We start from the raw sequence: 27,271 nt of genomic DNA, 5'->3' as shown, positions 1-27,271 counted from the left end.
GACTTCATGTACTCACGTTATGTATTAATATACATATCACAGTTCAGGACCAGTAAACAATATAAAATATGTTCTTTATGTATTTTGGTCTGAAATCATGAAGAGACAAAGAATAAAGAAACTTTTTTATGATTTAAACAGTGTGTACTGAGTGTGTACTGTGTGTGTACTGTGTGTGTACTGAGTGTGTACTGAGTGTGTACTGTGTGTGTACTGAGTGTGTACTGCGTGTGTACTGTGTGTGTACTGAGTGTGTACTGTGTGTGTACTGTGTGTGTACTGAGTGTGTACTGTGTGTGTACTGTGTGTGTACTGCGTGTGTACTGCGTGTGTACTGAGTGTGTACTGTGTGTGTACTGCGTGTGTACTGCGTGTGTACTGCGTGTGTACTGAGTGTGTACTGCGTGTGTACTGCGTGTGTACTGAGTGTGTACTGCGTGTGTACTGCGTGTGTACTGCGTGTGTACTGAGTGTGTACTGTGTGTGTACTGTGTGTGTACTGAGTGTGTACTGTGTGTGTACTGTGTGTGTACTGCGTGTGTACTGCGTGTGTACTGAGTGTGTACTGTGTGTGTACTGCGTGTGTACTGCGTGTGTACTGAGTGTGTACTGCGTGTGTACTGCGTGTGTACTGCGTGTGTACTGCGTGTGTACTGCGTGTGTACTGAGTGTGTACTGCGTGTGTACTGTGTGTGTACTGAGTGTGTACTGAGAGCATTACCAGTACTTGCAGCGCTCTAACGGGGACTCGGGCTGATGAACTGAACCGGACAGGAAACACCAGATCCTCCTCCAGACTGCAGACCGAGTGGCCCCGCCTCTTCCTGCTGACATCACACAGTCACATGACTCACTTTGGTTCAATGGAAACAGAGGATCAACGTGAGAGGAGGACTCACTCAAACAGGTCTCTGAAGGAGGACAGGATCCTCGGGGACGAGGCCGACAAAGACCTGAGACACAAAGGAGCCGAGTCACTGGACCACGAGGAGATCAGAATAAAACATGAGTCTGTGTTCTAACAGCAGAGATCAACGCAGGTCTGAACCTGAACCTGAACCTGAACCTGAACCTGAACCGTCTGACGGGGCCTCCGTCAGTCCAGGCCTGCTGGGGGTCAGACTTTGGAGACGCGGATCTGGAGGTCGGAGCGCTGGAGCAACTGAAACACAAAATCCTCACCATCATCATCTTCATCATCACCATCTTCATCATCACCAGGTGGATCTTACCTGTCCACGGTGACCTTTGACCTCGCAGCAGTCTGCAACTCCTTCAGCAGGTTCGCTTCTCGTGCTCTGATGAAAACAAACACACAGGAGAGGTGTGTGTGAGGTGTGTGTGTGTGAGGTGTGTGTGAGGTGTGTGTGTGTGAGGTGTGTGTGAGGTGTGTGTGTGTGTGTTTGTGAGGTGTGTGTGAGGTGTGTGTGTGAGGTGTGTGTGAGGTGTGTGTGTGAGGTGTGTGTGTGAGGTGTGTGTGTGTGAGGTGTGTGTGAGGTGTGTGTGAGGTGTGTGTGAAGTGTGTGTGAGGTGTGTGTGAAGTGTGTGTGTGTGAGGTGTGTGTGTGTGTGAGGTGTGTGTTCAGGTGTGTGAGGTGTGTTCGGTGGTTGAGGTGTGTGTGTGTGTGTGTGAGGTGTGTGTGTGTGAGGTGTGTGTGAGGTGTGTGTGTGGTGTGTGTGTGAGGTGTGTGTGTGTGTGAGGTGTGTGTGTGTGAGGTGTGTGTGTGTGAGGTGTGTGTGTGTTCAGGTGTGTTCGGTGGTTGAGGTGCGTTCAGGTTCAGGTACCTGGACCTGCGTTGGTTGCGGCTGTTCATGTGGGCGGCGGCCTGTGTCTTCAGGTGGATCAGGTCCTCCAGCAGGTGTTCTCCTCTCACCGTCTCCTCTCTGAGCTTCGTCTCCTCTCGTCTCTGAAGCTCCAGCAGCTCGTCGTACTTCCTCTTCAACGCCCCGTTCTCCTCCTGAACCGTCTCCACCCGCCGCTGCAGCACCCGCCGAGCACCAAGCGCACCCTCCAGCCGGGACCCGTCCTCCACCCGTCTGACCACACGGAGCAGATCAACACGGAATGTTTCAGAACAGGTCGGAACGTTCCAAATATCAGAGGATATGTTTCAACTAAACATGGAAATATTTGGTAAAAAGAGAAAAGTTTGGAGACTACAAGAGGTTTGAATATTACGAGGAAAAAGATCCTAAAACAGATCGTGATCCTTGAAGAAAGATGTTGCTGATGAGGAGGAACAGCTGACCAGATCCGACCAATGAGCCGAGAGGATCCACAGGTGACCTCACAGGTGGTCTAACAGGTCCGGGTGTGACTCACCTGGCACGTTGCTCCTCCAGAACACATTCTTTGATTTTAATCTGCTGCTGCAGCTCCAGCACCTGATAGGCCAGCTGAGAACAGACACCACAGAAGAAGAGTTCATATTATTCTCATCAGAACTTTAATGCTGCTTTATACGCTGACACCATGTGTGTGTGTGTGTGTGTGTGTGTGTGTGTGTGTGTGTGTGTGTGTAACAGAGACCTCTCCTGTAGTTTTCTTCAGATCGTTGTTCTGGTGAAGCAGAGAGGAAACAGAGCTTCTGTCAGAGGACGGACGTCTGGAGGAACAAAACAAACACACCCTTCATCATCATCATCTTCATCACCATCTTCTGAGGTCAGGTGTCTCCAGGTGATCTACCTCACGGAGCAGCTCAGGATTCCTTTGGTCAGACTGGTTTTCTCCAGAAGACGAGTGTCTGAAAACACAAGAGACCAGAATCAGTGGGTCCTGGTCTCTCCTGGATCAGGGCTCTGGGTCTCTATTGGATCAGGGCTCTGGGTCTCTACTGGATCAGGGCTCTGGGTCTCTACTGGATCAGGGCTCTGGGTCTCTATTGGATCAGGGCTCTGGGTCTCTACTGGATCAGGGCTCTGGGTCTCTATTGGATCAGGGCTCTGGGTCTCTCCTGGATCAGGGCTCTGTGTCTCTCCTGGATCAGGACTCTGGGTCTCTATTGGATCAGGGCTCTGGGTCTCTCCTGGATCAGGGCTCTGGGTCTCTATTGGATCAGGGCTCTGGGTCTCTATTGGATCAGGGCTCTGGGTCTCTACTGGATCAGGGCTCTGGGTCTCTATTGGATCAGGGCTCTGTGTCTCTCCTGGATCAGGGCTCTGTGTCTCTCCTGGATCAGGACTCTGGGTCTCTCCTGGATCAGGGCTCTGGGTCTCTATTGGATCAGGGCTCTGTGTCTCTCCTGGATCAGGGCTCTGTGTCTCTCCTGGATCAGGGCTCTGGGTCTCTCCTGGATCAGGGCTCTGGGTCTCTCCTGGATCAGGGCTCCCCTGTAGGACCCTACCTGGAGGTCTCCATGTAAAGGACAACAACAGAAACGTTGGCGTGGTTTCTCTTCATTCCCAATATGACGAGTTTAAGATCAAAGGTTTCACTAAAACATGATGAACTTGGTCTTCATCCTCGTGTTCATCGCCTCCAGCTAACAGTCTGATGATGAAGATGAAGCACACTGATACTGAGTCACTGTGCAGAGGAAGGGGAACAACGTGGGTTCAGTTGTGTGACTACTTCCTGTCCCATGAACCCAGCAGACAGTGATAGAGGAGCAGAGAATACATATATCTAGAATACCTATATCTATAATACAGATCTATAATACATATATCTATACCTATATCTATAATACATATATCTATAATACAGATCTATAATACATATATCTATAATACCTATATCTATAATACATATATCTATAATACCTATATCTATAATACAGATCTATAATACATATATCTATAATACATATATCTATAATACAGATCTATAATACATATATCTATAATACAGATCTATAATACATATATCTATAATACAGATCTATAATACATATATCTATACCTATATCTATAATACATATATCTATAATACATATATCTATAATACATATATCTATAATACATATATCTATATTACATATATCTATAATACATATATATACATAGAATACATAGAATACGCGTTTTAATGCGCAGCGTTGAGTTCTTTGGTTGAACTTCACGTTTGTGACCTTTTGTGGAATCAACCAGACTCGAGTTCTGACCCGGGTTATCCGACACATCCGGGTTATATCCGGCTCGGTTTCTACACCCGGACCTCCTCTCATTATTTTAAAAAAAGAATACTGGACCGTCGTACAGAAGCGGATCAGGTCCTGGAACCGGTGGTGCTGGTTCAGGTCTCGGTGCTTCAGCTGACCGACGATGTGTCTCCTCCAGGTCTCCGTCACAGCGGCCATGAGGCCCGCAGCATGCCGCAGACAGACGCTCCCAGAGCGGCCTGGAGCTACAGGCGGCTCCGTGGTGAGCCTCCGGTTCTTCTCACCGCCGCCATGTTGGTCACTCCTTTTTACGTTTTCTTCTTTTTATTCTTCTTCTCTGGTGTTTGTTTGTGTTGTTGTTTTTCCTTTGAGATTCGTCACTTTGGCGGGGCGGGGCTAAGGCTGCCAGCTGCCGGGTCTCTCAGCCAATCACAACCCACTTCCGGGTTTGACTCGAGAAAGAAAAAATAGGACACGCCCCCTGAAGTCTCACCTGTTTGTTTATATAAATAAATATATACAGTATATTTAAAGTATATATAAATATATTTAAAATAGATATATATATTTAAACATATAAATATATATTTATATATGTTACTGCAGAACACTTGTTGATCTTCTGTTATTTTTAGTTTCTCATTTCAATAATTTATTTAGTTATTAAATATGTTCTTGTTTAATACATAAAATTAAACAAACAAGTTTTTCCATTTCTATGAGAAATATTCCTGTTATTAAACAAACTAAATGTTTTGTGTCATAACATCGTTTGGTGATTTTATGAAGACATTTTGCTTTACAATTTAAATATAAATACTTGTAGTTAGTCAAAACTACGGTGGTGTTTTAGGGTCAATGTAGGTAAATAAAATAGAGTATTATTATGAGAAAAAAATCAAATCAGAAAGTTGATTTCTTCTGAATTCACGACTTCCACGTCTTCTCTAAAGCTGAAATAAAACAATAAACTTTGAGACAAATTGAACATTTATTAAGAAACATATAAAACAGTTTATGTACAAACAGTGATCGTGATTTAAAACAAGTTAAAAACCAAACGTAAGGTGCTTTAAGAATACTGATAAAAACCAGCTGAGTCACTCAGCCGACCGTTAAGGGATCAGACCCGGTCCAGTACGGGATCAGACCCGGTCCAGTGCAGGATCAGACCCGGTCTAGTACAGGATCAGACCCGGTTCAGCTTGACCTGGGTCATCTGGACCAGCAGCTCAGAGTATTTCTCCAGCAGAGACGTCGTCCCGTCGTCCTCCAGCCGAGCGGAGGAGACTCCGCCCCCCCGCAGCAGCACCGCCTGCAGCTCAGAGTGAACGACATCAAACGCACCCTGAAGGACGGACGACATCTGGAGACACCGATCGGACCCGCCGAGCTGGAGGACATTTATTATACATTTATTATACATTTATTATTTATTTTAAAAAGGCAGAGGAGAAGAAATTATTAAGAATCCTTGATCCTGTTCATGAGTACTCAGCAGCTTTACATTTGACTTTTAATAATATTATAATAACATTTTATGTTACATTAATAGAACTAGTTATTACTATATATTTTAGCTGTGACTAGAGAGAATTATTAAAGTTTATTCTCTCAAACTATTTAAACTTTCTCTAAATGTTACTCAATATTTTCCTCAAATTTTTGGACTTTTTTCTTGAAATCACTTTTCAAACTCTTGAGTCTAAAGTGACCGTTCTGTAAGCCCCGCCCCTCGAACACAGACTGACCAATCGCAGCGCAGCATCTTTAGTTCCTGGTTTAGTGGAGCTAGCATTAGCGTAGCAGAGAATGTTAGCTCAGCATTAAGTAGCAGGTTAGCACGTCTATGCTAAACTAGCTACTGAAGGTACTGACGCGTTTGTTCACTTTTCACGCTTTTTACATAAAATGAGATAATTCAGTCATGTCAGTTACTGACAGTGTGGTCTCCACGGTAACAAAGCAGGGGCGGGGCTTAGCAGCGCTACAGACTGAAACGACACGCGGGAGGTTCACCTGTCGGTACAGGTGGACGGCTCGTCTCGCCGTCTGTCTCAGCTCGTTGGCGACCTGCTGACACTGCTGAAGACTGACCGACTCTTCGTCTTCGTCTTCATCACCACCTGGACCTGCAACAAGAGAAACAAACGATGATGCTGAACGCATGTACAGGGTACATCCTCTGGGGAGCAGGAACGACGACCTAGAACAATGTGGAGATGTCTGAGTCTATGAATGTTTCGACAGGAAGTTACCTGTCTGAGGGGGGCGGGGCTTCTCTGACAGAGGAGAGGAGGAGGAGGTGGGCGGGTCAGAGGACAACAAATCAGCTGTCAGAGAAAGACAATCAGAAACTCGTTTAATAAACATTATTAGACAATAGTTTAAATATTTAAAAACAATCATCATAATGAAAGTCATAATGTTCTCACCTGGATCAGTCCGGATTCCGGTCTCGGGTCCTCCTGAGCCCTCTTCTTCCTGCCTGGAGGCGGAGCAGCTGATGATGTCAGAGGTGATGATGTCACAGGCAGTGGGCGTGGCTGTGAGGGTGACCGAGGAGGCGGGGGTCAGGGTGAGGTTCTGATCCATCGTCAGAGTCTCCTCAATGCTGCCGACGCTGCTGAACCTCCTGACTCCGCCCTGTGACATCACCTTGGTGGGCGTGGCCAACACCAGAGACGACAGAGTGACGCTGACGAGAGACACATTCAGATGAAGTTAGTCAACTTATTCTACAAATCATTTTAAAACTATAGCGACTTTATCCTCTTTCCAGTGGGACCAGGATGTTACCTGTTGGTCTGGTCCTGATGGGGGCCAGGTTTGGTGCTGTGGAGGTCCAGCCCAGCAGGCAGCAGGGGGGCAGGAGGCTGGAGGTCTGAGGAGGAGAGGTTCTCCTCCTCCTCCTCCTCCTCCTCTTCCTGGGCTACGGTGGGGGGGTCCTGGCTCAGTTTGGCCCTGGAGCTGGCGGTGGTTCCCAGGTATCCGAGCCGAGGCGCCGCCTGCTGGACCGCCGACACCACGCAGCTGTTGTGGGCCGCCAGAGTCCTGGAGGTGACGTCTGAGGAGGTTGAAGGAGAAGAAGGTCAGAGAGTGAAAACGGATTAAATGTAGAATATAGAAGGTAAAGGTGAACAGGTGGAGAGCCTTTAGTGAGACAGGTTGACCTCTGACCTCGTGAGCTTTACATCAGAAAGAAAACCAGAAAACCGACAAAACACCCAGGTGTTCACATTCTCTCACACACACACACACACACACACACACACACACACCTCGCAGTGTCTCTCTGCACTGGACGACCACCACAGTGTGGCGGCGGCGGCGTGTTGGGCGGCGAAGGGGCTGATGGGAAATCATGCAGGAAGCTCTACGACGAATGACTGACACACACACACACACACACACACACACACACACACACACACACACACACACACACACACACACACACACACACACACACACACACACACACACACACACACACACACACACACACACACACACACACACCTTCTGTTCTTTCTATGGAACCTGATGCGACGCTTTCAACACGCACACTTCCTGTTTACAGTTTTAAATCACAGGAAACAGAAGTGATGACTCACCACCACGGTTGTTGTTTTCTTTGGACTCAGTTGAGACGACATCACTGCTCGACTCAGAGCTCACCTGAAAACAAACATCCTGCATGAACCGATTCACTGACTGTCACGTGTCATCAGGTCGATGACACGGACTCAGTCTCCGTCTGCTGAGGCGTGTTTAGTGTCGCTCAGATGTTTTCGTCGCTCCATGTGTGTGTATTGGTAGTTTTCGATGCCTATGATTGGTCGATTGGCACATGTGATACGTCTCAGAACGCAGTGGGCCGGTCAGTCAGGTGATTGACAGACTTTTTAGCCACTAAAACTCCAAAAGAGTTGCGCAACGGACCGAGCGTTGAAATGATTGGCTGAAGAGTCAAAGCAGGACCATCTATGCATGAATGAATAGATTAACTACTTCACTCTCACACTAAAGAGGGACCGGAGCACACGTAGGGAAAGGATTTAAGTGGATTCACAGACCAGCTCACGGTACGATGTGGTTGGTCTTGTGTGTGTTCTACGCTGTAACGTCTGAACGGTTTGAAGGAGAGAAACATGGAAGAAATCTGAGGATTCAGGGTGGACTCATGCTAAGCTAAGCTGTCTCTGTTTCTGTGATATCTGCATTCAGAGTGCGTAGCTCACCGATAATACGTGGTATTGTGCTGGAACCTGGTAGTTTATATATTATACTATACAAACTATACTTTGTGTACAATTGTGTTTTGAGTGAGTAAAATTACGTTTTTTGTATTTTTTCTAGAATCTCGTCGTTAAGTAGGTATATAGCATGTGGGTGAAATTCATTATATTCGTTTCGGAAAAGTGATTTATACGACGCTCTTCGCAAAACACGTGTTTAGGATGAACAGGTTGATGACGCTCGGCTGTGTTTCAGGTGTGTTCGTACCGATGTGTTGCTCACGTTGCTCTCCTCTGAGATTCTGGTCTGGGTTGAGACGGGGGGCGGAGCTCGGCTCGGCCACGCCCTGAAAACACAGCAGAAGAAGTCTTGTTATCACCATGACGATCCCTCAAGAGTCCCAGAGGGTTGCGGGTTCGCTACCTGATCCGGTCCTGGAACCGGGACAGGAAGCGGGTGGAGATGCTGAGCCGAGGGTTCAGGTAGTGTTTCTCCTCTGGATGCTGCAGAGACTTCAGGTCGGTGTCGAACTTCTCTGAAAAGGTCAAAGGTCACAAAAACACATCAGCGTACGTGTGAGCGGACCGATGAAGACGATGATGAAGATGAAGAGGGTTCGGTACCGTCGCTCAGACTGGAGCTCAAAGTATCAAAGTGGTTCCTCAGAGAGTTCCCGTCCTCGTCGTCCTCCAGAACCAAGCTGCCCACAGAGCTGCCCTGACTGAGGGAGTCGGCGTCTGAGGAGAGAAACTACGGTCAGCAACACGAGTAACAACACAATCATTCTGGGTTTGTTCTCCGGCGCTCTAACCCGCTTCCTGCTGCTGCTCCACGCCGCCCGCCGAGCCCTCGGAGGAGGCGGAGTCTGGACTCAGCTGTGCGAGGGAGCGCCGAGGGTCGCTCGCAGCCTCCACGTCGAACTCCCTGAGAACAGACGGGCGTTAAGTTCATGTGACTGAGAGCGTCTGCAGGCCGACAGGAAGCTCACCTGGTGGAGGAGGTGGTGGTGGGGTAGAGGGTGTAGCTGCTGTGGTCACCTGGATTCTGGAGCACCTGAACATCACACACAGACACAAGCAGGTGTCACACAGGTGTTGATGCTTGGAGATGATGGTTGTACTTTAAGACCTTCATCATCGTTTAGTTTCACTCTCTGAACCCCAGAATCCACCTAAACGTCACCGATTATCAGCCAGAAGCTGTAAAACAAGTCACAATCAACAGAGTTTCATCTTTCCGACGGTCCGTGAACACATCATGTGTGACGAACGCTTCAGACAGAAAAATCAACCAAATGTGTTTATTTCATAAAAACATGTTATTCTTCATGTCTCATATAAAATAAAGAGTTCACTTCAACATGATGTGTAAAAACATTAAAGAGTGAAACTATGACGTCATCATTGATTCATCTGAGACCAACAGTCATGTGACCACAAGAGAGGAACTCTGACTGAACTACAGGAAGAGGAGAGGAGAGAGGAGGAGAGGAGACGAGGGGAGAGGAGAGGAGACGAGGGGAGAGGGGAGGAGGAGGAAACATGTGAATAGTTTAATATTTATAACACTTGAAACATGTTGGATGAATAGATGTGTGTGTGTGTGCGTGTGCGTGTGTGTGTGTGTGATATCTGGGCCTTCACTGCTGTCCTGCAGCTGAACACGTATTCGTATTAAACCATTCGGTACGAGGCTCACGAACCGAACAATACGTTTGAATAATACTCGTGCATTTAGAAGATGCAGAAGCTTAAATTGTAGGAATTATAATGTTTTCTGCGCTCACTAGGAGACAACGGGCTGTGACCTCTGAACCCGGAACAAAAGAAACCAAAACCAGCTGAGGCCCCGCACTCCTGAGAGGCTAAACTAGCTTAACAAACAATAACTCTGCGCATGACGGGATGCTTCGTAATTAACGGACGATGCATACAGTCCAAATCTATATAATGAACACAATGACAACAACAAACTCACAAGAACCCGTCACATGTATTCATGACAACAGAGCAACAAATCAATCCAGCAACACAGCAGCAACACACATTCTGCTACACACTCGAGGACATTCAGATATTAGATGGAGAAACACAAACACAGCTGACTTACCAGATGCTGATCACTTGAAGACAAACTCCATCCTCCTTTCTTTGTTGACAGAGTTTAATCTCACGGTTAAATCCCAGCTCACTAATCTGTTTCTCCTCCTTCAGACATTGAGTGTTAAAAAACAAAGCTCGGTAAAAAAATAATAATCTACAACAAGCTAAATACAAAACATGTCATCATTTCTTCCATATCTTTCAATTTCAACTCTCACTACTCCGACTAAGCCTCTGCTGCTACTTTAAGTTTTGTTTTTAGTCACGTGCTCGCCCACTGACCAATCACAGCACACGCTGCACCTCACTGCAGAGCTGCTGCTGCAGACTGAGCTGCACGTAATGCTGACGTAGCTGTAGGCCAGCTAGCAGCTCTGACACGTCAAAGAATACGCCCACCATGTCAAACTAAAGATCTGATTGGTTGAACACTATGACGATCAACAACATCGTCCCCATTCACTTAACCTGCACATGGATTCACTGGTGAGTCTGCAGGCCTGGGGCCTCTCTTCTACCTAGAGACACAGAGGTGAACTCTGATTGGATCAAAGCTCTACTTAAAACAAGCTGCACTGAAGCAGAGCAGCTGAGGAACACAGTAGCTGTGCAATGAGGACATAAGATAATGGGGAAATATTTATATAAATGATGATACATGTAGTGTATTTAAGAAACAATATTAAATCATAAAATAGCTCTAACTGTGATTGTGTTTAGGCAGAGAAGGCTTTGAGGCCCTGACGGCCACCACTGGTGTGTAGATAGTTTCCATAGAGCAGCAGGTCTTTAGATTATATTGACCGTATATAGTGACCGTCCTGAGGTTCAGAGGGTTAACGCCCTAAAAACACTTTCTAGATATTCAATCAATCAGCTTGTAATCAGATGATCAGTGAGCTCACCTCCTTCTCCTTCTCCTCCTCCTCCTCTCCATTATCTTCCTCCTCTTCCTCTCCTCCCAGCAGACTCTCTAGACTCTGAGGATGGAAGTCTCCCTCCTCCTCCTCCTCCTCCTCCTCCTCCTCCATAGGCTCCTCCTCCTCCTCCTCCTCCTCCTGACTCCTGGTGGGACTCGGGGACGAGTTGGAGCAGATGGTGAGAGGGTTCAGCTGCTCCGCCCACCGGCTCCTCACCTGACGAGGCTCAGCGGCCGATTGGACGTTGGAGGAGGCTCCGCCTTCACCCTGCTGAACACACAAACACACAATCTGCACACCGACGGTCTGTACACTGAGCAGAAACAAACTTCAGCAGTGAACGGTGTTTACCAGCTTTCTGAACCACATGGGCAGCTTCCCGTTGGTCTGAAGCAGCTGAGCGTCTGAAACAACAACGTCGTGATTCAAACAGCAGCTGCTCTCTGATAAACACATCAAGCTTTGAGCACAAGCTACAGTTACAGGAGTCTGCACATCCAGGAGCGTCGTAGCCTCTCTGGAGGTCAGGAAGAACGAAAGCAGACCTCATCCTCACCCTGAGCAGAGCCCGGTCTGGCTGGAGTCCCGAGCTCGGCCTCTTCCTCCACCTGAGGCAGCTGAGAGGAGGGTCCAGTGATGAAGGTCTCCCTCCTGAGACCACGAGAACACAAGACTGAACACCTGAAGACTCACGCCGGCCCGCTCTACTCCCCCAGGTCTTCAGCGTCTCACTCACCTGATGTTTTGTTTGTTTCTGCAGGTTTCAGGTGCGGCGGACGGTTTGAGGCCCCGCCTCTTCCTCATGGTGCTGGTCATCTGAGAGTCCAGCCTCCACACAAACACACAACTACACAACGACGACACAGTTCATCGTTATTAAAGAAGTAAAACAAAGTCCAGTTGAGAGGAGCGGGTCATGGTAACGTTACCTGTCTCCAGACACGGTGATGAGGTGTCTGCAGTCCTGACTGAACCTCATGCAGGTGACGATCTCTGAGGAAACACAGTTAACCCATCGATGAACACGACCACACACTTTGTGCAGAGACTTAAAAACAAACCAAACAGTTGGATTTCCTCACCGGAGTGTCCGAACAGGGTGGCGACACACTCTCCTGACTCGTAGTCAAAGATGTTGATGTTTTTATCGGAGCAGCTGGTGGCGAAGAACGACCCGGACGGATCCATCTGAACCTGCCGACGACACAAAGTATCAGCCAATCACATCGCAGAATGAGTCCTCGTCATCTGCTTCCTCCTCACGTCAACGCATCGATTATCACAATGACATGTCGACAGACACGTCCTACAAACTCTGCTAGAGATGATCCATCAGCAGGTCCTCACCTTCAGCAGAGCTCCTTCATCGCTGCTCGAGCCCTTCACACACTTCTTCAGCTTCCCCGTCTCCACGCTGTAAACCCTGAAACACAAACTCAGGCAGTCAGCTTCAGTGTTCTTTACTGATGGTTATGAATCCTTCTCTTCTTCTACTCTTTCTAACCTGACGTTTCTGTCCTGACAGGCGACGGAGACGTGAGTCCTCGATGAGTCCAGGTCCATGTCGTACAGAGTCGTCTTCTCCACCACGTGGTGACTCCTGGAGAACCAGGTCCCCTCCACCGTCTGGACCGCATCAGACAAAACATGCGTGACATCAGACCATAACAACATAGACAACTGGCAATGTCTGGTGTTATTAAAGTATTTCAGGCAGTAGTGGAAGTATTTATGGGATGGTTTAAGTACTTCTGCTAGTATTCTTGTACATCTCTTTACACAGAGCGGGTTCAGACCTGCTCAGCTGACTGGAAGTAGATGCTTTTGTCGGCTCCACAGCTGATCATCCGAACCTCTGGACTCTCACCTGAACACAGGTAACATGAGGAGTTATTATCAGAGGAGACGTGTTTCTATCTGGTGATACACAGTAATGCCAGCTGGGAAATACTGATAACTTTGTGTACTTTAAAGTATCTTAAACAGACGTGTTTTATAACATGAACACACAGTAATAATATCATATGTATCACTCTTTACTTGTATTTCTACATGGTGGTATTAGTACTTTCACTGCAGTAACAGCTTCCTGAGTGATAAACACAGCGTGTGGATCTACGTCACCAGAGAACTTGACGGCGGTGATGGAGGCCGAGTGGTCGTTCAGAGTCTGCTGCAGACTGTAGTTCTTCTCCAGGTTGAAGATGTGGATCAGTCGATCTCTGCTCGCCGACGCCAACAGATTCATACCTGAAACAACGACATCGGTCAGGTGTCAGGCCGACGTGGACCCAAACCTCCACCTCCTCCTGGTGGTGACCTTTGACCTGAGCTCTTCACCTGTGGACGTGGGGGAGAACTCCAGACACAACACCTCCGAGTCGTGAGCCTCGATCTTCACCAGCTGGTCCAGGAACTCCAGACCGAAGATACTGAACACAGAGAAACGACTCATTAATGTCTGTGACACACACACACACACACACACACACACACACACACACACACACACACACACACACACACACACACACACACACACACACACACACACACACACACACACACACACACACACACACACACACACACACACAGTTTACTGTGTATGATGTAGTTAGTATGTATGTATGTATGTATGTATGTATGTATGTATGTATGTATGTATGTATGTATGTATGTATGTATGTATGTATGTATGTATGTATGTATGTATGTATGTATGTATGTATGTATGTATGTATATACACATATATACATATATACATATATAACAATAGGATTATGAACAAAAACACGTCAAATGTAAAAATAAATAGTTTTATGGTGTAATGGTCGTGGGACCAAACTTTTTGTGTCTACATAGTTTATTATAGATCGAATTATAAATGTTTAACATTCTGCATAAAAACAGCCAAAACTTTAACAATGAAAAAGCCCAAATGTCCATGTGAGGCTTAAATCAAAGACACTATGTGTAGAACTAGAGGCGTCGTCCAGCAGAGATCAATAACTACAGAGCCCTGATCAGTTATTGATCATCATCACGCCGTCATCATTACGCCATCATCACGCCTCCATCATTACGTCATCATCACGCCTCCATCATCACGCCGCCATCATTACGTGTTTCTCACCGCAGGTTTCCACAGCGGTCTCCGGCTGCCAGGTGTTGTCCATCGGGACTGATGCTCAGGACTCTGACGCCAGCTTTCCCATCAGCCCCGGCGGCCTCCCCCCCCTTCTCCCCCTCGGCCTGCAGGTGCTGCGTGTTCTCCCCCACATACAGAATCCTCTGCAGGTCCTGAAACACAAACAGGAAGTTATTTATGAGAGGACGTCTACGAGCTCTGTGGTTTGGTCCTGAGCCTCATTAGTACGCTCAAATACTTGTATACTTCTACACTCGTATACTACTCTTGTACGCTCCTAATCTTGTACACTCATATACTTTTCCTCTTGTATACTAGTTCTCTAGCTGGTCTTACGTTGCTGTAGAGGTTTCCGTGTCCTGTGGGGGGGTCGGTGTGCCACAGTCTGATGGTGTTATCAGAGGAACAGGTGAGGAAAGAGGACGGAGGAAGACACGCCTGAGACACATCGGACAGCTCTGGATACACCTGAGGACAAAGTATACATGTACTAGTATCTACAATCTGAAGTGTTTATATCATGATTCAAGTATTTCCTGTAGTATTTGAAGCATTTCTATTATATCTGAAGTACATCTAGTAGTATTTGCAGACATACCTCGACGCTCCACACACAGCTGCTGTGGTACAGAGCAGAGTAGAGCTTCCAGGCGTTCTTCACATCGTTGACGTCCCAAACGTAAACACTGTGGTCGTTGTACACACTCGTCAGGTGACGGGCGGAGGGGTCAAAGGTCACGGCCATCGTGTCCGGGTACTGAGCGCCAAGACTGGCAGGTAACAAGAGACAGGTATTCACCAGGTGTTCTCTCAATAATCTACCCAGTGTGTTGGTAGTACTTGTACCCAGTGTGTTGGTAGTACTTGTACCTGTGCTGTACGCTCTGCGTGAGGTCGACCCCCAGGCGGTGAGGGCGGTGCAGAGTGGTGATGTACTGCAGGTTGGATGGACTGAACACTCTGATGGCTCCGTCAGCACAACCACAGAAGATGAAGTCCTCGCTGACCGCCAGACAGCTCGCCGACGTCGTCTGTAAACGACAACAACATAGCCTAAATAACAATGAGCTTGTACTTCACATGCTACGGGTGTACTTTACTTGGTTCGTGGTTCGGGTGTACTTTACTTGGTTCGGGTGTACTTTACTTGGTTCGTGGTTCGGGTGTACTTTACTTGGTTCGTGGTTCGGGTGTACTTTACTTGGTTCGGGTGTACTTTACTTGGTTCGTGGTTCGGGTGTACTTTACATGGTTCGGGTGTACTTTACTTGGTTCGTGGTTCGGGTGTACTTTACTTGGTTCGGGTGTACTTTACTTGGTTTGTGGTTCGGGTGTACTTTACTTGGTTTGTGGTTCGGGTGTACTTTACTTGGTTCGGGTGTACTTTACTTGGTTCGTGGTTCGGGTGTACTTTACTTGGTTTGTGGTTCGGGTGTACTTTACATGGTTCGGGTGTACTTTATTTGGTTCGGTGGTTCGGGTGTACTTTCCTGTGCTCCTCACTGACCTTCAGGTTGACCCAGGCCTCCAGGTGTCGGCTGCTGTTGAACAGACACAGCAGACCTGAGCTGGTGATGGAGTAGGTGCTGGACGCCACGAGGCCACGCCCACACGCCACCCCGCTGAACACGCTGTTTTTATGGTCTCCTAGCAACCCCGACCGACCAATCAGAGGCACCGTGCTGTTCACCTGAATATGGGATGAAAAACAGTTAGTTTAGACGACCGATTGGCTGACGAGAGTGTAGGTGAGCAGTGATTGGCTGATGAGATGATGGGTACCCGTCTCTCTTTGGAGGCGTCCAGGTACCAGAACTTGACGTGTCGGTTTCCCGCGGTGACGAAGTAGCTGTTGTCCTGAGAGAAAGAGACGGAGGACACTCTGCTGGACACTTTGTTGGAGGCGATGATCTCACCTTTCTGCTCAAAGGCACAAAGACAGGAAGGACTCAATATCATCATGATGTACAAAAACAGGTACTGATGTGTGTGTCTGTGTGTGTGTGTCCTCACCCTCCAGTCCCACACACTAACAGTCATGTCATGCTGGTATCCCACAGACACAATGTAGCAGCTGTTGGTGGAGAACGCCACACAGGAAACTCCGTATTTATGAGACTGAACCTCGGCCACCTGACCTCCATCCACCTCCCACACCCGCACACAGGGCATGTGACCGCTCTGAAACACACACACAAACACTCAGGTATACACACACCTAGAGGCAACAACAGTCTCCAGGTGTGTGTGACTGAGCTCCTACCTCACCAGTGACCAGGTGTTTTCCATCATGGGAGAAGGCCAGAGCACTGAACGGTTTCCTGAAACACAAACACGTCTTTACTGCATTCTGCTGAGTTTCTCCGAGGCGCCCTGCGGCCCTTCTTCACGACGCTCTACGGCCCTTCTTCACGACGCCCTATGGCACTTCTTCACGACGCTCTACGGCCCTTCTTCACGACGCCCTGCGGCCCTTCTTCACGACGCCCTGCGGCCCTTCTTCACGACGCCCTGCGGCCCTTCTTCACGACGCCCTGCGGCCCTTCTTCACGACGCCCTGCGGCCCTTCTTCACGACGCCCTGCGGCCCTTCTTCACGACGCCCTATGGCACTTCTTCACGACGCTCTACGGCCCTTCTTCACGACGCTCTACGGCCCTTCGTGTACAGATTTTAAACTCTTTGTTTTAATCTAGCTGAAAAATAACTGCAAGAAGAAGCTGCAGAACCTGAGATGTTGAATGCATGTTAAAGATCTCCTGTTCTCAGGTGTTTCCTCGTGAGTCCATCACAGCCTACCTGGACGTGTTGATGATGTGACTCTGTTTGTTCTTCTTCGGGTGAAGCAGCACGATGACACACCTGAAACAAACAGGTTCATTCAAATAAAAAATAAATCACAGCCAACGTTTCATGTTAATGTTGTCCGTCGCCCTGTCCACACAGGTGAGTGAAAAGAGGCGGGGCTTACCCTGCAGGGTAGGCAATGAGCCCAGATTTTGGGTCAGAGGTCAAACCGCTGCTGCTGGCTGTGCTGATGCCCAGAACCTTCTCCAGACTCACCTGAAACATCACACCTGTTTAACACTTAGTCTTATGAAATCAGCTGGAACTACTTCACATTTAATTCAAACAGTAAAGGCACACACACACACACACACACACACACACACACACACACACACACACACACACACACACACACACACACACACACACCTTTGTTTCTATGTTAAATCATCATTGAAGTAAAGAAGAACGTCATCAATAGAACAGCTGAGCGTTGTGTACATTGTTAGTTGTCTCTCCTTTACGGTAACTCACTGACGTAAACGTGTCCTGGTCGCGTTAGAGACACTTTATGGTTTATCACCACAGCAGAGAGAGTAATATTAAACTTAGACATAATCTCAACAGAACCATCTGAACCGGGACATGTTTCCGTTAGCTCGCCCTGTAACGTCACAGCTGTCACCGTCACACCGGTGGTCAAAGAACAACCGTAATGACGTCATATAGAGTTCACCACATTCACAGTAGAACGCGTCGAGCTTCATTAAATGTGGTATTATCTAAACTTGTTGGTAACGTGTTCGTCTTTAAACTTGTGGAAAACTTTTCGGTAAAACTCCCCTTAGACCTGTAATGCTAACGGTTAGCCGTGATGCTAACGGTTAGCTCGTACAGTACCCGGATGCTGGAGGTCCTCCCGCTCTGTCGACTCTTCCTCCCCGCTGGTTGCCTCCTCTTCTTCGGGTTGACTGAGCCGCTGTCCTCCATGACCACCGCCTCACTCGAACTTTAATATAACTCCGCTGATTAACACGGCTACGAACCGAGCCGACACACGCGGAGACAATGACCGTCTACACGTCCATTAAAGGCCCACTGAGGTGAACCAGGAGCGGGTCACTTTATCTAAACTCTCCGCTGATGATGATGATGGAGGACTAGCTTAGCTTAATGCTAAAAGGAAATCTGACACTTCTCTCTGCGGCGGGACTCTGGTTCAAACTGAGCCCCGCCCACTGCCCTTCCAACTGACCAATGAACTGCATAGGCCTCGAAACATCCAATGGGCAGCCGAGGACAAAGTCCCGCCCACATTAAATATGATAAATTACATACATTAGCTCTGTGTGACCTTAAATGTTCAATACTCTTAGATACAACATATAAAACAATATATAATATATATTAGATATAATTAGAAAAATAAATAGAAAAGAAAAATAAATGAAAAGAAAAAAAATCATAAAAAATATAAATGTTGTAAGGTCTCATTTAAAACATTACAAATAATCAGTAGTGAGTTGTAACTAATTACTTTAGTTGTTTTAGGTAATTATACTTTACTTGACTATATTGATTGATGCTGCTTTATACTTTAAGTACTCTAAACAGTGTTTTAGAACCCTTGCATCAGAAAACTACAAAATAACCATAAATCATTCTTTACGAGGGACAGAAGAGGATCCAGGAGGACGCGGAGCAGCTTTGAGGAGAATAAACTGATGAGTGGACGAAAGGTTCAAGGCCTCACTGATATGGTCACACCTGCACTTTAAAATGTATTCCAATAAATGAGTAACTACCTGTAAGATGTAATCACTAACCAAATACAAGTATCACAATATTAAAGTAACGTAACTTGATTACTTTGTTACTTTTGGATTAGTTCAAGACCAAACCTCAGTGAAAATAGACTTCATTTAGCGAAGTAGAAAAGAGGAACGTCGCCACAGCAAGTTCTGCCTTCCAGCTGTAAGAAACACTTCCGTCATCAAAGAACTTCAATCATTCGGTACTTTAGTGGTGCTGGACTCCGAGGCGGAGCAGCAGAACCCCATCAAATGGAGTTAGCTTGTTCTGCGGGAGAAGAAATGTTAATAAGCAGCTCATTCTTTCCTATGAACCATCTTTTCATGAGTAAAGTAATGTGAGGACAGACTGGACACGCAACCGGAGGAGAATTGGTTTTATTACAAAAATTCACTCAGAAAACTAAAGCTTCTTCAAATGTACAATATTTCATTTTTCACCAGATTTAAAAACATCACAAAGTATCTGAAGTGTGATTAAAATCACAAGTTAAAAACAGAATGTTCAGCGTTAGCGTGTCTCACTGAGACTAAGGCAGTGGTTCCCAAACCGTGGGTTGGGACCCCTCCAGTGGGTCACAGGTTAGAACCCTTTGATCCTCAAACTATTATTCAAATGAAACAATCAAACAAGTAGAAACTGCTTTATTTTAACAAACCTCAACACTCAGACCTGCTGGACCGAGGAGAGAAACAACCGGATGCTAGCACGTTAGCTTCCAGCTGTGTTGGTCTCAGTGGGGACAGCTAACGATGCTAACAGATACCTGAAGAGTTCAAATAAAACTGTGATTATTGCGTTATATACGTATGTTGTGGCTGAGGAATCAAAGTACAGGGAGACTAAAGCGCCACAAGTTAGACTTGAAGATGAACGTGTGATCCCAAAGTAAGAACGGCTGTTATACCAACCATCATTTCAGAAAAACTAATTAACATATTCACAACAACAATAAACCTTAATGATCTCAAAAGAACAAACAAAACACAAATATTTCCTGCATTGCCCCTCTGGAACAAGTTCCTCTTCTTTGTCCCAACAAAACTAAATCAACTAAAGAAAAAGTTCAAAGCATCAACAGATTAGTGCATTCAGAGTTACAACGACACAAAGTCAACTTCACACCAAAGAGTTGAACTGATGACTGTTCAACAGCACAGAGACAGTCTGCTGGTAAAGATTAGTCAATCCTCTGGTTCTGTTCATAACAGGTGGAGTTCCTCAGGGACGCGTCCTGGGTTCTCTATTGTTTCTATTAAACCAGCGTTCACATCTTTCTGCTCACCTGCACGTCTTAAAGTAAAAGGTGTGATTGACAGGTGCAGCACCAATCACCTGGGGCTGGGGGCGGGGCTCAGACTGTGTGCGTGTGTGTGTGTGTGTGGAGGTCAGAGGTTATTCTCCTGCTGGTAATCTGACCTGAGGCCAGTTTAATGAACACGTTGATGTCTTGTCTCTGATTGGCTGCTGGTCTGAAGCAGACTGTATTACACTGAAGCAGAGAGGAAAGGCTGAAGTGGTTTAGCTTCACTTCATGGGGGTTATTTTTTACAGTGTAAACAGAGTAAAGGCTGTAATAAGTGAGTTAAAGGCCGCGTAGTGACATTGGACCCTCCTCACCTGTCCAGGTGAAGCTTCTCTTTGGTAGAGTCTCTCTGGGCCAAAAGTTCAAAGGTTAAAATCTTAAGAGTCGGTCTGTACATTCAGTGTTTGTGTTCAAACATAAGGATACTTCTTACATTCATCTTCATATTTACACTAGAAAAATAGAGTTACCAAAATAAAACACAGTTGTAGACGGTCCCTTCAGTTTGTTCCTTTGATGACCATCCTGCAGAAGAAGAAGAAGATTTAATAATAGAAACAATAAATAGAAACTTTAGGATCTCCAATAAAAAAAAGAGTTCAGTTAGTTTGAACAAGCTTACAGAGAGTTTAAGAGGTTAGTGAAGGATTAAGTTAGACTGGGATTGAAAATCAATTGGTTTAGTTAAACTGGGATTGAAATTCGGTTGGTTTAGTTAAACTGGGATTTGAAGGCGGTTGGTTTGGTTAAACTGGGATTGGAAGTTGGTTGGTTTGGTTAAACTGGGATTGGAAGGTGGTTGGTTTAGTTAAACTGGGATTTGAAGGCGGTTGGTTTGGTTAAACTGGGATTGGAAGCCAGCTGTTTGAGTTAAACTGGGATTGGAAGGTGGTTGGTTTAGTTAAACTGGGATTTGAAGGCGGTTGGTTTGGTTAAACTGGGATTGGAAGGTGGTTGGTTTAGTTAAACTGGGATTGGAAGTTGGTTGGTTTGGTTAAACTGGGATTGGAAGCCGGTTGGTTTGGTTAAACTGGGATTGGAAGGTGGTTGGTTTAGTTAAACTGGGATTGGAAGTTGGTTGGTTTAGTTAAACTGGGATTGGAAGGCGGTTGGTTTAGTTAAACTGGGATTGGAAGGTGGTTGGTTTAGTTAAACTGGGATTGGAAGCCGGTTGGTTTGGTTAAACTGGGATTGGAAGCAGATTTTTGGTGTGGATCAGACTGTAATGTATTGGGTGTGGTGGTTTACCTGGGTTCAGGTCAGGGTTGCTGGCTCAGGACCGGAAGACGTGGACGGCTCGGACGACGTACTGGCGGCAGATGGGACACTCGCTCATCCTTTTGCCGCACTTGGTGCAGGTGATCATGTGACCACACTCCAGCAGGACACAGTCGATGGGACAGTCCATACAGATCTTACAGAGGTTCTCCTCCGGACCTGCAGATCCACCACCGCCGGACTCTGGAGGGAGACCGAGACGTACGGGTCACCGTGAACTTATTACTTTTATTACCAATTATTTCATCCATTTATCCGTCCGTATAACGTCAATAAGTAGTCCTGACCAACAGTCCAAAACCAAAAGATGTTCAGTTTGATATCATTAGACGAGCAGAGATAAACTAAGAATTATCAAAATAGTTCATAAATAAATGAAAATAGCTTGATAACGATGAATCAAATACTCAAAGGAATTCACAGACAAATATAAATGAACACATAGATTGTTCTGTTTTGATATCGTTTGTCTTCTATACTGACTCGTCTTGTCTCACCTGAGGCGTTCACAGCGTTGGCGGCTGAAAGACAAACAGAAAACAATTCATAAATGTATTTATAAAACTGATCAACCCACCTGGAGATGGATGGGTTAGCTTAGCATTGAATTGAGGGTCGCATCAAACCATCAGCCGACCCACCCAGGAGGGTCTGCTGGTCCCGGTACCGAGCCTCTACGGTCCTGACCCTCTATGGTCCTGACCCTCTATGGTCCTGGTAATGACCCTCTATGGTCCTGGTCCTGACCCTCTATGGTCCTGGTAATGACCCTCTATGGTCCTGGTCCTGACCCTCTATGGTCCTGGTAATGACCCTCTATGGTCCTGGTACTCACCCAGTAAGTTCTGCTGGTCCTTGTACAGCCGGCTCACTCTCTCCATCAGCTCCCACTTCTCACAGCAGCCTTTGTAGTTGACAAAGTTCCTGGCGAGGATTTCCTTCAGCTGTCGGACGCTGAGCGCCTCGATGTCGTCCAGACAGCTCAGGTCAGACAGAGAGGCCCGGCGACCCGAAACCGGGACCTCCTCTGGGTCAGAGTTCTGAACCAGACAGACAAAGGACACTAAATCAAGATCTGAAGAATCCAGACTCATAAAACAAGACCCTGACTCAAAACAAGACCCTGACTCAGAAACAAGACCCTGACTCAGAAACAAGACCCTGACTCAGAAACAAGACCCTGACTCATAAAACAAGACCCTGACTCATAAAACAAGACCCTGACTCATAAAACAAGACCCTGACTCATAAAACAAGACCCTGACTCATAAAACAAGACCCTGACTCATAAAACAAGACCCCCCCTGACTCAGAAACAAGACCCTGACTCAGAAACAAGACCCTGACTCATAAAACAAGACCCTGACTCAGAAACAAGACCCTGACTCATAAAACAAGACCCTGACTCATAAAACAAGACCCTGACTCATAAAACAAGACCCTGACTCATAAAACAAGACCCTGACTCATAAAACAAGACCCTGACTCATAAAACAAGACCCTGACTCAGAAACAAGACCCTGACTCATAAAACAAGACCCTGACTCATAAAACAAGACCCTGACTCAGAAACAAGACCCTGACTCAGAAACAAGACCCTGACTCATAAAACAAGACCCTGACTCATAAAACAAGACCCTGACTCATAAAACAAGACCCTGACTCATAAAACAAGACCCTGACTCATAAAACAAGACCCTGACTCATAAAACAAGACCCTGACTCATAAAACAAGACCCTGCCTGAGTCTCTCTCCCCCTTTATCCAAGCGTCTGCTAAATGACTGTAACGTAATAATGTTCTGGTTTCACCTGGTCTTCGTCCTGAACGTCGGGCTCAGTGGGGGCGGTCTCTGTGGGCGGGGGCGGGGCTTCAGGCTGCGTGGCCGGGAGCTCGGGGGTGGAGGCGGGGGAGTCCGGAGTCAAGGTGGAGATGTGAGGGGTGAGGACAGGGGGGTCAGAGGTCACAGAGGGGGGGTCGGGGGTCAGGGTCTCGGGGGCGGACTCGTCGGACGGGGAGGACTCGTCGGACTGCTGCCCGAGGACCAGCTCCACCAGCTCCTCCTGAACAAAAGGGGACACAGAGGGGTTTAACGGGGACCCGGTTTTTCTACATTCAAGCTGCTCAGTGGAGGACAGGAAGTGACCTTCTCTCTGCACAGGTGGGTGGACACCTCGTGCAGGTGCAGGTAGTCCCTCAGCTCCTTCACTTTCAGCTTCATGAGCTCCGCCCGCTCCAGCAGGTTGCCGTAGAAACGCTGACAGGTGTGACAGAGGCGGGGGCGGGGCTCCAGCTGGGCGGAGCAACGGCTGCAGTAGTCCTTCTTACAGTCCACACAGACATGCTGGTGGAGAGAGACACCGGTCAATCATCTAAACAACCAGCAGCAGCACACTGATCCTAAAAACCACCAGACGGCTGAATAGCTGCTCTAAAAAGACTTCCTGATAGAAACCATATGAGTCACATCAGTGTTCATCAATGAAGAACTACCTGTTGAACAGAAACCTGACAGAAACCTGTGTCTCTGGTTTACAGGTTCCACATTTTATCAGCAGAGTGTCATTCAGTGACATCACTTCCTGTTTGTGTCTCATGAGTCCCGACGTGTCCGATCGACATGCAGGAGTTATCAGACCAAAACACAGCGTTTCATCTTTATTAATAACTATATTATTACAACTATCGAGACGTTCACACAGAAACTGTAAAAGAACAAAAGCATGAACGCTCTCCAGGACGACAGAGAGAGAGAGAGAGACAGAGAGAGAGAGAGAGCGAGAGAGTGAGACAGAGAGAGCGAGAGAGTGAGAGAGAGACAGAGAGAGCGAGACAGAGAGACAGAGAGAGCGAGAGCGAGAGAGAGACAGAGAGAGCGAGACAGAGAGAGAGACAGAGAGAGAGAGAGACAGAGAGAGAGAGAGTGAGAGAGAGAGAGACAGAGAGAGTGAGAGACAGAGCGAGAGAGAGAGAGAGAGAGAGAGAGAGAGAGAGAGAGAGAGAGAGAGAGAGAGAGAGAGAGAGAGAGACAGAGAGAGCGAGACAGAGAGAGAGAGAGTGAGAGAGAGAGAGACAGAGAGAGTGAGAGACAGAGCGAGAGAGAGAGAGAGAGAGAGAGAGAGAGAGAGAGAGAGAGAGAGAGAGAGAGACAGAGAGAGCGAGACAGAGAGAGAGAGAGTGAGAGAGAGAGAGACAGAGAGAGTGAGAGACAGAGCGAGAGAGAGAGAGAGAGAGAGAGAGAGAGAGAGAGAGAGAGAGAGAGAGAGAGAGAGAGAGACAGAGAGAGCGAGAGCGAGAGCGAGAGAGAGAGAGTGAGAGAGAGACAGAGAGAGAGAGAGAGAGAGAGAGAGAGAGAGAGAGCGAGAGAGAGAGACATCGTATACGTCTCTGGTAGAGACCTGTCAATCACTGTAACTAGAGATTGAGACCATAAACTCATGTTTACAATGTTTACTGAGGTAATAAATCAAGAGAGAAGTAGAGTCATTTTCTCATAGACTTCTATACAACCAGAGGAGTCGCCCCCTGGTGGACACTAGAGAGAATGCAGCTTTAACACGTGAACCGGCGGTCGTCTCCTGGTCGTTACCTTCTTAGCAGGTGTGTCGAGGAGCCCCCCGCAGGCCTTACAGGTGGGTTGGGGTGGGGGGGGGGACGGCTGGCTGTTGAAGCCTGAGTTGGTGTAGGACTGACGAGGTCGCTCGGCTCCAGCGGGCTCTACGTCAGCACCAGAGTCCAGACACAACCAGTTACAGCAGGACGCAAACATGCCTGCAAAATACACACAAATACACACTTAAGAAGTATTTAATACTTCATACACAACCAGTTCTGAAACTACTACAACTGTTATTTAAATAAGTAAAAAGTATGTTTTGTTACCTCCTGACACAAATACATGTTAATACATAGACCAGACCTCACTACAGTACCTGGAACATGTACTTATATATATATATATATATATATATATATAAGGACTTAAACATCTTCATAAGATCATCATGTGTGTATTTAGGATCAAGTATCATAATAAGTTAAAGGCACTGTGGTGAAACTATCAGGACTTTATCTAAAGGTATTTGATATTTGAAGTAAAGGTACTTTTACACTATGACATCGTTACACCACTAAACAGTAATCTAAATACTTCTACACCACTTTAGTTACACAGACCTGTAACCAGACTACATGGTAAAAACTGCTGTTTGTGTTCTAATGATCATAAATTAAACTTAAAAAGACAAAGTACACAGAGCTGTTTAGTGTGAAGGTCTTGTGGTGAGTTCGGCTTCATGTTAGAAGGAGTTACTCTTATTATATATATATATATATATATATATATATATACACATTATACACACATTATACACACATTATACACACTACACAACTTCAACACTACGGTTCACAGGTTCATGTTTCATTGATAGAAAGACCTTTGTAGTTTTAGCGGTCAGCCGAATGACGTCATGTCTCTGGATAATACGCAATAAACCACAAGTTCACTGTTTAGAGACTCTCCGGTTACCGGAGCGTCGCTCCGTTAAAACCCCAATAAAATGAACGGAGTCCGGCGTGTGGAGTTTGGAAAGTACCGCTGAGCTACAGGCTAGGCTAACATGAGGCTAGTTAGTGAAGTTTAAAGAAACGACAGAGTTAAACTAGTTAAACCAGGCAGAGGAGGCACAGGTTACCGGCGCTCACACTAACTAGTTCACAGTTTAACAACTAACCAGCAGTTATTATTAATGACGGAATGTCTCACCTGTAACCGACGGGGCTGCTAACAGCTAGCACGGAGCTAACTAGTTAGCGCTAGTTAACTAGTTAGTTAGTGGTTTAAACCTCCAGCCGTTAGTGGATCAACATGGTGGAGTTCTGACGGAGCAACGGAAGAAATAAAGAACCAGAAGAACCTAGAACTAGAACTAGAACCGAGAGGAGAGGAGAACACAAGAACACAAGAGAACCAGGAAGTACACGCGCACACACACAGAGAAAAACACACGCGCACACACACACAGAGACAAACACACAGAAAAACACACGCACGCGCACAGAGACAAACAAACACACACGCACGCAGAAAAACACAAGCGCGCACACACGCAGAGACAAACAGAAAAACACACGCGCGCACACACGCAGAGACAAACAGAAAAACACACACACACACAGAGAAACAAACATTAATATACATATTTAGCTCTGAGGTCTTCAACACATTCTGTCCATTATTGTAATAGTAGAGTTTGCATGATAACAGGTGTGTGTGTGTGTGTGTGTGTGCATGGCAGAGGCACTAATAGAACATCACATATTTCCACATTGATGTTTAAAATGAAAACATGAACAGCTCGTATGATGATCATTAACAGACGATGATGATGTCATTGGCATCAGTTATGAGGCGTTTATAGAGGTCAGTGGCTCGGCCCCCCCACTCACTGCACCTCCACATGTTTAACATGAACACATGAACCTGTGTGTTATATGAACAGCTTAGTGCTGAACGCACAATAAAGAGGTGTGTGTGTGTACATGGCACTAGGCCCAGTTTAATAT

The 27,271-nt window shown here is 46.6% G+C and overlaps 3 protein-coding genes across 10 annotated transcripts in view; all 3 read right to left on the bottom strand.

The window, feature by feature from the left end:
* The window catches only part of atg16l2 (ATG16 autophagy related 16-like 2), a 12,331-nt gene extending 7,851 nt beyond the window's left edge, over positions 1-4,480 (bottom strand). The window contains exons 1-9 of one of the 6 annotated variants that reach the window (XM_079166039.1): positions 4,201-4,480; positions 2,689-2,746; positions 2,530-2,605; positions 2,323-2,396; positions 1,785-2,036; positions 1,233-1,298; positions 1,061-1,162; positions 900-953; positions 722-827 (exon numbers count right to left, since the gene is read on the bottom strand). In XM_079166039.1, the coding sequence (XP_079022165.1) occupies positions 722-827; positions 900-953; positions 1,061-1,162; positions 1,233-1,298; positions 1,785-2,036; positions 2,323-2,396; positions 2,530-2,605; positions 2,689-2,746; positions 4,201-4,300 (888 nt within the window). In that variant the 5' untranslated portion in view covers positions 4,301-4,480. The remainder of the gene's footprint in view (positions 1-721; positions 828-899; positions 954-1,060; positions 1,163-1,232; positions 1,299-1,784; positions 2,037-2,322; positions 2,397-2,529; positions 2,606-2,688; positions 2,747-4,200) is intronic. The other 5 variants (XM_079166040.1, XM_079166041.1, XM_079166042.1 and 2 more) reach the window with 5 other exon arrangements.
* A 605-nt stretch (positions 4,481-5,085) lies between these two features.
* wdr62 (WD repeat domain 62) lies at positions 5,086-18,477 on the bottom strand. 3 transcript variants are annotated; one of them, XM_079165993.1, is made up of 34 exons: positions 18,208-18,477; positions 17,489-17,580; positions 17,317-17,379; positions 16,782-16,839; positions 16,532-16,699; positions 16,301-16,438; positions 16,026-16,208; positions 15,389-15,549; positions 15,117-15,288; positions 14,855-14,986; positions 14,504-14,670; positions 13,707-13,798; positions 13,491-13,616; positions 13,163-13,233; positions 12,871-12,992; positions 12,714-12,789; positions 12,449-12,560; positions 12,296-12,359; positions 12,103-12,213; positions 11,923-12,017; positions 11,718-11,770; positions 11,352-11,636; positions 9,333-9,397; positions 9,156-9,268; positions 8,968-9,081; positions 8,768-8,879; positions 8,612-8,690; positions 7,720-7,783; positions 7,384-7,491; positions 6,902-7,169; positions 6,538-6,800; positions 6,361-6,435; positions 6,122-6,234; positions 5,086-5,495 (listed from the first exon to the last, which is right to left on the bottom strand). In XM_079165993.1, the coding sequence occupies exons 1-34, from the start codon at positions 18,295-18,297 to the stop codon at positions 5,292-5,294; spliced, it is 4,209 nt and encodes a 1,402-aa protein (XP_079022119.1). In that variant the 5' UTR covers positions 18,298-18,477; the 3' UTR covers positions 5,086-5,291. The 3 variants fall into 3 exon arrangements, with proteins under 3 accessions (XP_079022119.1, XP_079022120.1, XP_079022121.1); XM_079165994.1 differs by having other exon boundaries at positions 11,352-11,633; XM_079165995.1 differs by lacking the exon at positions 7,384-7,491.
* A 1,003-nt stretch (positions 18,478-19,480) lies between these two features.
* On the bottom strand, positions 19,481-26,687 carry rffl (ring finger and FYVE-like domain containing E3 ubiquitin protein ligase). Its single transcript, XM_079165990.1, has 8 exons — positions 26,472-26,687; positions 25,293-25,474; positions 23,850-24,047; positions 23,515-23,766; positions 22,539-22,743; positions 22,201-22,224; positions 21,674-21,886; positions 19,481-20,950 (listed from the first exon to the last, which is right to left on the bottom strand). Exons 2-7 carry the CDS (start codon positions 25,470-25,472, stop codon positions 21,699-21,701), a joined length of 1,047 nt encoding a protein of 348 aa, XP_079022116.1. The 5' UTR covers positions 25,473-25,474; positions 26,472-26,687; the 3' UTR covers positions 19,481-20,950; positions 21,674-21,698.
* Between the last annotated feature and the right edge of the window lie 584 nt (positions 26,688-27,271).

This window comes from Pholis gunnellus (assembly GCF_910591455.1).
Source record: "Pholis gunnellus genome assembly, chromosome: 9".
In the NCBI taxonomy this organism is placed as follows: domain Eukaryota; kingdom Metazoa; phylum Chordata; class Actinopteri; order Perciformes; family Pholidae; genus Pholis; species Pholis gunnellus.
The sequence above is the reverse complement of the archived record's forward strand: the minus strand, read 5'-3'. Positions and strand labels throughout refer to the sequence as shown.